At 42.7% G+C, this 8,544-nt stretch overlaps 1 protein-coding gene across 2 annotated transcripts; it reads right to left on the reverse strand.

Moving 5' to 3' along the window:
* Positions 1 to 8,047, reverse strand: krcp (kelch repeat-containing protein). 2 transcript variants are annotated; one of them, XM_030076746.1, is made up of 13 exons: positions 7,820 to 8,047; positions 7,335 to 7,496; positions 7,148 to 7,229; positions 6,487 to 6,546; positions 5,894 to 6,128; positions 5,317 to 5,415; positions 4,739 to 4,870; positions 3,755 to 3,942; positions 3,385 to 3,581; positions 3,201 to 3,295; positions 2,263 to 2,317; positions 2,040 to 2,137; positions 1 to 801 (listed from the first exon to the last, which is right to left on the reverse strand). In XM_030076746.1, the coding sequence occupies exons 1-13, from the start codon at positions 7,879 to 7,881 to the stop codon at positions 566 to 568; spliced, it is 1,701 nt and encodes a 566-aa protein (XP_029932606.1). In that variant the 5' UTR covers positions 7,882 to 8,047; the 3' UTR covers positions 1 to 565. The 2 variants fall into 2 exon arrangements, with proteins under 2 accessions (XP_029932606.1, XP_029932605.1); XM_030076745.1 differs by having other exon boundaries at positions 5,317 to 5,418.
* Positions 8,048 to 8,544: the final 497 nt, after the last annotated feature.

An 8,544-nucleotide genomic window follows, 5' to 3' on the forward strand; every position in this document is an offset into this window, starting at 1 on the left:
TGCAAGTGTTTATTGAGTAAAAAAAAACAGCACAAATGCAACTGAGGAATCAAAATTAGGATTTTCCAAGCAGACAACACGAAGCAGATGCAGCACAATTTGGAGAACATGACAGCTATTAACAAATACGCTTCTGAAACCAATAAAACAAATGCAATACCTCCTGCAGTGGCAATGTATTCAAGTAACAGTGGCTATTGAAAACCCTTATACTTGCTACATAATCCATCATTCCCTTAGAGGATAATGAGAAACGCAGTTTTATGTATAAAAATACAATTAAAATTTTACCTGAGAAGTAACTATTTACATAAAACCCAACAACTAACTAGTCTCGGATCCATGATGAGAGACTGGGGATTTTTAATTTCCAACAAAAAAGCATGTTATATAAAATATAAACCTTATGTACATAACTTCAAAACAATGAAATTAAATAATATAAACTCTTTAATAGAAGGAAAGTAAACACTTAAAAAGAGAGGAAAACATCACATATACATAAAAATAAGGGGTGGTTTCACATGTCATCGGGGAGTGAGGGTTCACCTCTGAGACGTCATCGTTACATTTCACGGAGCAGCTCCTCCACGGAAACGGTCGTCAGGTCGGAGTAGAAGTCGCCCTCGTTGTCTCCGCCTCCAAACATGAGCAGGCATCTGCCGGTGCGACCTGCACCTTCATCGCCGTCTTCCTCCTCTGCCGAAGGGCGAGGGCGGCCGGTCTCCATGGTGATGATGGAGTGGCCCGCCCGCGGCACCGAGAGCTCAGGGTGGGTCACCTCGGTCCAGCTGTTGGTGTCTGAGTGAGCGAATGAAATGTAAGATTAGACGACAGCGCGATGATCACTGTGGGGAAAACTGAGTTGTTGAGGCAGCAAATAGTTTAAGAAATACAATAAGATACAGCTAGAAGACTGCAGGGAGAAAAAAACAAAATGGCGCATAAAAGACACAAGAAATAACTGCTTTTATAATGCTAATCTACATGTAGCAATACTTAATTCACATATATCCAATCTAATCTAAAGTGATGTAAACACACATTTGCTTCTGTAGTTTACATCTCTCTACACAGACTCATATTCCTGCAGCTGCATACCTACAGTAATGTACATTTCTTTTAATAACCTATATCAGTGGTGCATTATTATATTTATGGGAAATTCCAGTAAATATTATAACTGAATTCATGCATGTCAGTCATCCTCAATTTATCCATAGAAAGCCTGTCCTTAATTTATCCACATGTTAAGGCCGAGTGAGATCGCAGTGGCCTGGGTTCATATCTGACCTCAGGCCGTTTGCTGCATGTGATCCCCTCTCTATCCCCTGCCTCTCCTGTCAGCAGAAATGCCAAAAAACATAATCTTCAGGGGGAAAAAAATTGACACAACTATCATGTTTAGAGGCCCAACACTGTTTACAGTTCATTTAATCAAATTACTGCTGCTGTTTTTCCATTAATACTGCTTATTTTATATTGTATTTACATGTTTATATTTTATCTCTTTCTCCCTGCTGAGCTCTATTACTTTTGCTGCCATAATGACCTCCTTTTAGGGGTGGGGGAAACAACAATAGATTCCGTATAATGATTTATTTTGTATTATATTAAACTAGATAACCTAAGTACAAGCACAAATTTTGCCGATGGGAAAACAAGTGTGGCTATTTTGACCTTTGACCTCTAGATATCTGAGTGAAAATGGGTTCTCTGGGCAGCCATGGGTCTCCCCTTTGCAGACACGCCCACCTCATGCTAACCCCATGCAGTCTGGGCCACAACCCATGTGTTTTAAACCCAGTCTTCTTAACAAATTATGTTCAGCTTCCATATGCAATTATATTTCTTACAATTAGAGCTAAACTGATGTTCTGTGATCTGTTCTTGACAACACGATGAGTGTACGAGTGGAACAAGAATTTATTTTCAGCTAATCCGTATTAACACCCAGACAATAATGAAGCTCCAATCTCTCCCCTTGGCAGGCGTGTGTGTGTGTGTGTGTGTGCGCGTGTGTAAAAGCTTTCTCTCACCTGTGTCGAAGATGAAGGTGTCGTTGAGAGCGTTGTTTCCGTTGTAACCGCCATGGATCAGAAACTTGGTGTCTGAGAGCACCGCGCTACCGTGCCAGCTAGAACACACACACACACACACACACACACACACACACACACACACACACACACACACATAAATAACAATGCAAAGTCTAACACATGAGTGAAATGTTGTAATTTCATGTTATTGTGTGTGTACCTGCGAGGAGAGGGGGCTTTTCCTGTTGTTTTCACTGCAGAAAACTCCATCAGGCCTGAGAAACAAAGAAACACAGAACTGATACATATGTAGACCTTTGTAGAGATTGCTTCCATGTATGACTCTTATGTGTGTGTGTCAGGGATATGATTACGACAAAACATAACACAAACAAGCAGCAATTATGTGGAAAGTGATCACAGGCCCATAAATCTGCATCAAAAATGAACCCAAAGGCTCTGGAGGTATCAGATTTAAATTGAAAGCTTTTTAAAAGACCCTTTCAAGACAAATCTTAACCAAATTTAAGACTCATTTCTGGGGAGAAAAAAATCACTGTTTTGTTATTCAAATTTGCACAGCAGTTCAATATAAAGATAACTAGGCCTACTGTACATTTGGCCTTGTGCTATGTCAGTTTTAGTAGTTTGCTTGCTGACAACAGGAGCAGCTAATTATTTCAGCAACAGCTGCTGCTGGAATAAATCTAACCAGGACTTTTTTGTTTGTTTGTTTTAGACAGAACTTGATAGATTTCTCTTTACATGAATAATCTGATTTTTTTTTCTTTTTTTTTTGTACATGTAAATGTAGTGTATGGGAGTATGTATGAAGTGTAGGTTTAGAGTTTTGTAGAAAGAAGAAATTTTGACTTTCATACAGAAAAACTTGACTAATTTTGACAGCAAGACATTAAATGACAGATACATTCAATTTGATAAAATGTTTATGTGGAAATTAAGACCTTATAAATTCAAATTTAAGACTATTTAATAATCTTTAAGACCGAGTGTTGATAAAATTGAGTTTAAGACATTTGACATTAAAAAGGACCTACAGACATCCTGGAACAGCAAATGAAAAATCTGAGAAAGAGACCAATCAGAAACATGGTATGTGTGTGTGTGTGTGTGTGTGTGTGTGTGTGTGCGTCTTACCCAGGTCCAACATGTACATGTCGTTGTAGCAGACAGGAAAGTCCCATCCACCAAACACATAGATCTTCCTCTCCTGCATCACACACGCTGAGTGTCTGCAGGACAGAAAGTGAGAGTGTCAGACCAAAGCCAAACTGAGAGTGTGTGTTTGGGCTCAGACACGCACTCAGATCAAACGACTCACCCTGAGCGGGGGGAGAGCTTGTCACCCGTGACGATGGGCTGGTACCAAATGGAGAGGTGCGGGTCGAAGATGTACAGGGAGTCGCTGCAGCCGTCCGGCTCCGGGTTGGGACAGGGAAACACCCCTCCCAGCACGAACAGTTCGCCCCGGAACAAACTACAGCTGTGGTAGGCCAGGGGGGGCACTTTCCCCTGAGCCTGAGGGAGAGGAGACGAGAAGCAGGACATGAAGAGAGGGGGGGAGATGTGTAAGTTCAGAAAACAGGATCTGAAAGAGGCAATTCAAGCCAAACAGTGAAGGTCCTCTCTGGTGATCATACTGTATTTGTGAGGAGTCAAACTGCAGCACACACACACACACACACACACACCTCAACCATGGTCCACTTCCAGCTCTGGGTGTCCAGGATGTGAACGTCATTGAACCACTTCTTGTTCTTGGAGCCGCCGAACACAAAGATCCGTTTGGAGTCGGGGTCATAGACCGCCGTGTGACCGATCCTGGCCTCAGGGGTGGGACCCTCCGCCAGCGTCTCCGCCGCAACCCAGGACAGGTCCTCTGGCGGACGGACAAAGAAGACGGGATGTCATGCACACCTAGTCTCGTAAGGTAGGGCCGAATGATATGTAAAAAAAATCTGCCATTATTTTGAAAGATACAGTGATTGTGATATGAATCACAATTTTAGTGGTAATGATCATTTTTGCATCATAGTTTTCATTTTCACTGAAAAGGCTATTAAAATGAGTTTGATTTTAACTAATATCTACACCAAGCAAACATGTTTCATTACATTTGGAAAATGCAATTTATGGGCCAGGGTGTCTCTGTAGCACCACAATAAAAATGATATTATGTCACACACTTTAAATTTAACCAAAAAATACTTGCTCCATGTGATTTGGATACTGCACTTGGAAATGTGTGATTTCTATAATATTATAATATTAATTGTTCAGCTCTAATAAAGGCAGCCAAATCTTGATGGGTTTCATATGGCATTTCATATGTCTGGCTACCCACTGCTCCCTCTGCATTTTGGCCAAGTCCCCAAGGAAACATTTGCTTTACACAGCTTACAAAACAATGATCAATTCTGTGATTTATGAATGGAAATGAATTTGTTGGCCACAGAAGCAGAACATTCAACAAAAAATCTATATTTGAAAGTGGAGGGATTTTGATCATATGTGGTGAAATCTTCAGTGCCGCCACATGATTTACTAAATGGTTTGTTGCCGTGTAAAATGTAAATGTGGGGAAATTGAAGTGAATGGGCCAAACATTCAAAATCACTGGTTGGTTCTTTAAGCCCTCCCTGCTCTTTAACTGTCTCTCTCCAGGTGTGACTGACCTGTGCAGAGCTTCCACATGGGGTCTTTGCAGAACTGCATCCTGGCTCCCTGCCCTCCAATCAGAATTGCCGTCTGAGCGTCGATGGGACACATGGTCTGACCCCAGCGACCTGACGGGCTGACGAGTGGGGCTGCAGGGGAGGTGACAGGAGAGGTGTCGTTTAAATGTGTTGAATATGACACACACACACACACACACGTTTGAGACAGCTATCTGAACCTCGTGGTGTAATGATTGACCACCTCAGTTTACAAGCAAGAGCAAGAACTGATAACTGGCTGGATTTTCAGTTTTGCACATCCAAGTTCATGTTACATTTCTGCATTAATCACTACTTTGTTCTATAGAGGAGCACAGAGAAAAAAAAAACTGGCCAAAGTCTGCCAGCGTCTGCAGTTGGAAGAGATAGAAAAGACGACCAGGAGAAAATACAGGTTGAGTTCACTCTGTGCCCTCAGGTGGGCGATTTGCATCGACACGCCAGCTGGAATACAGCGGAGTGAATAAATATGGCAAACAAAACGACGACAACAACAAAAAGTGGTAAAGTTTATGCACAAGCTCGCTGAGACTCACCGGCCTGTGTGGGAGTCTTGGCCTGTCTACCCTTCGTCCTGGTTGTGCTGTGCGGAGGCGTCCTTCCCACAATCCCCTGCGCCTCTCCCGCTCCATCAGCTGTAGGAAGAAGAGTTTCTGAAAACAGGACACAATACTGCAACGAGAATAAATGCCTATAAACCCACACACACCAAGTCATGGGAGTTTACACACACTCTCACAAGCATTTTGGTCACAGTCAGTGGCTAGTTTGATTTGATAAAGGTTTACTGCTTGCCAAAAGCTACAACTACATGAACATCAAAGAGAAAAGATGCTAAATAAAATTCATTAAACAGGGCAGGATTCCCACTGCAGTCGTGACGTTCAATTTGATTACTTTTCCATGACTTTCCATAGCTGAGAGTGTTTCCATGATGTAAAATGTCATTAAATGTAATTCAATTCTAAGTTTTTTTCCAGTGTTGTGAGCAATCTGGGCTGAAAACCACCAGCTAATATGATAAATATGTGAAAAATTCCTGCAAAATGACCCGTTGATAAAATTCCCTGATGTCCCTAAACATTCCTGCGGTCCTTTAAGTCTCCGTCTCACCTGCCGCTGTCGTCTTGGCAGCGTCTCCCTCGCTGGCAAACAGCCTCTGGCCTCCTCTGCCTTGACCTCTGACCTTTCTCACAGGGGTCGTCTTCTCCACAGCGCCGTTAGGACGCACGTTGTCCTCCTGCTCTCCTCTCCTCGCCGCCTTCTCCACATCTTCCTCCTCCTCCGCCGTTCGCTCTCTCTTCCTCTTGCCGTTGAGCTCTCGGGGTGCAGGAGGCGCCATGGCGTCCTGGGATGGTACAACAGGGACAGGGCATCAACAAGCTATTTCAGTTTTTACTACAGGCAAAATGAAAATAAATGTGTAGCCCTTCTTGAAAAAATGGCTTACAGAGAACAACAAACCTACAATTTCCCACCACTTCAATGTATGTCTTTTTTCATGTGTGGGAAAAAAAAGAAAGAAAAAGAAAATCAAGTCTACTTGCTTTGATTTCTGAATTGTTGACTGTGGCGCATGGGATTTTAATAGTGAAGTAGTTCTCCAACACGAATACAGTATTTTACTTCATTTATTTATTTATTTACTTAAAATCAGCCCAGTATCTAATATCAATACTGCTAATTTTACATCTCTTAAAAGTTACCTTTGGAGTGTATTCCTTCATGGCGAGCATGAGCTCTGGTTCTGACCAGTCCGCTTTTACCTGGGGAAAAAAAAGGTTTACACAACATACATAAGGCTGCATCACTGTGCATCTTCAGAGTTGAAAGTAAACTTATCAGTGGTGATCAGGAGGGAAAATTTATCCACTAACAGCCAAATTTAGTGTCCTGCGGTTTAACAGATTAAGCTCTCCTTATTGCATTATTGTAAGTTTTCTAGCATTTTGCTGCTGGTAATCCCTTTGCCTCTGCAGTCTTCATGATTGAATAATGGACTTCTATCAGTTCACAGCAGGGCAACAGTGTCTCTTAAGGCCATTTTACTGCTGTTGAACTCTGATATTTGCATTTAACTTCCCCTTGAGTAGTTCTGAAGTTTTTTTTTTATACAGCTGGTTTCAATTCTTCATTGAAGCAACAGCTCTGAATCAACTATTCAAATCCAAGATGCCACTGTTTTATGACTATGGCGTTGCATCAAATAGAAAATACCTAAATGTTTTGTGTATAATTTTATACACATTTCCCTGTAATTCAACAGGACATATTTGGCCTCTTTGGAAAGACAAAGACGAGGTTAAGAACCAGCAAGCAGAAGTTAAATGCAGCCGAGCTGACAGTGTGGGTTCATCTGATATTCACCAGGTTTCCTCCCTCTAGGGTGACAGTGAGTGTGACCCCGTCTGTCCAGGTCTCCTCCTCCCACTGCTCCCAGGACAGGCACCTGATGGAGGCAACAGTCAAGTTGCATTGAGGAGGTTAATTCACTGCCCTGCACTTGAAAATAACTGAAGAGCTGATATCCATGTTTCAGGCAGTGTGGGCCTACTTGTTGTATGGCGTCAGCTTGCCGATAGTGATTGGGATCCTGTCAGCGTCGTTGAGGTCTGCATTCACGCAGATCCGCTCCCCCCACGGCCCGCTGCTGAACAGCACCACCTGGCGGGCGGCCGGCGGTACTGCAAGAGACACCCGACACGACCCGCTGGTACTGAAAATGAGAAGGAAACACAAATAAATGACTAAAAGCACTATACTAGACGCAAAATCTCACCAGCGACGTAATGCATATGTGTTGTGCTGTTAGGTAGCTGCAAAAAAGCAAATTGTGGTGCATTTCCTTCCCCCAAACTCAGATTATTTAAAGGCGCGCCAACTGTCAAGCAATGAATGTCGTTTTTCACGGGCTACTGGTTAGTGTTTACAACAGCTTTATAGTGAGTATCTACTTGCCATTCAAAGAAAGTAAGGCTAAAAAATAAAAGTGAAGCAATGACGGTGAGTCATTTGAAGTTTGGAGTTGATCTTTCTTACCACAGGAGCCTCTGAGGCGGACTGTTTACTCCGAAAACTGCATAAACTCCGAAATCATCCATCTTGCGTCCCCCTTCAGCAAAGACAATTATTTTATTAAAAGTAACTAGCGCTATCTGTTGCGCCTTGTTGCTGCTAATATCTGAAAATCAAAACTAAAAAAATAAACAGTCAGCGTATCGCCACTATCCTGCTCAGTGCTCCGTCTCCCGCCACCGATTTATACAACTTCTGAAACTCCGCGCCGGCGCAGCAAGACACTATGTGCGCATGTTTTGTAGTGCGCAATGTCCCGGAGGGCGGGGTCTAACGCTAAAAACATTGAAGGAACGTGGAGCGCTCGTGATGCGGGACACAGAGATACAGACATCGAGCGCCCAGCAGACACACAGGCCAATCAGAGGCCGGCATCCGCCAGCGCTGTGAGGTTTCCTGGAGGGTGCGTTCAGGAGCACTGCGCTGTAGCATGGAGTTATGAAACATAAACGTCAGAAATATGATGTTATACTCCAATAACAACCCCAACAATCACAATATTACTGCAATACCGTTACTACGACTCATTGCTACTACTATGTTCTACCACTTATGTTCTACCGCTCAAAAGTTCAAATATATATTACAAAAAAACGTTTTCCATAAGGCTCAACCAAGTCTTACAGTCTCTGCCACCTGGCATCAGGGACAGCCACTTGGAAATTATTCTTAAAATCATACAGTATGAA

This window comes from Myripristis murdjan, chromosome 18 (genome assembly GCF_902150065.1).
Source record: "Myripristis murdjan chromosome 18, fMyrMur1.1, whole genome shotgun sequence".
NCBI lineage: Eukaryota > Metazoa > Chordata > Actinopteri > Holocentriformes > Holocentridae > Myripristis > Myripristis murdjan.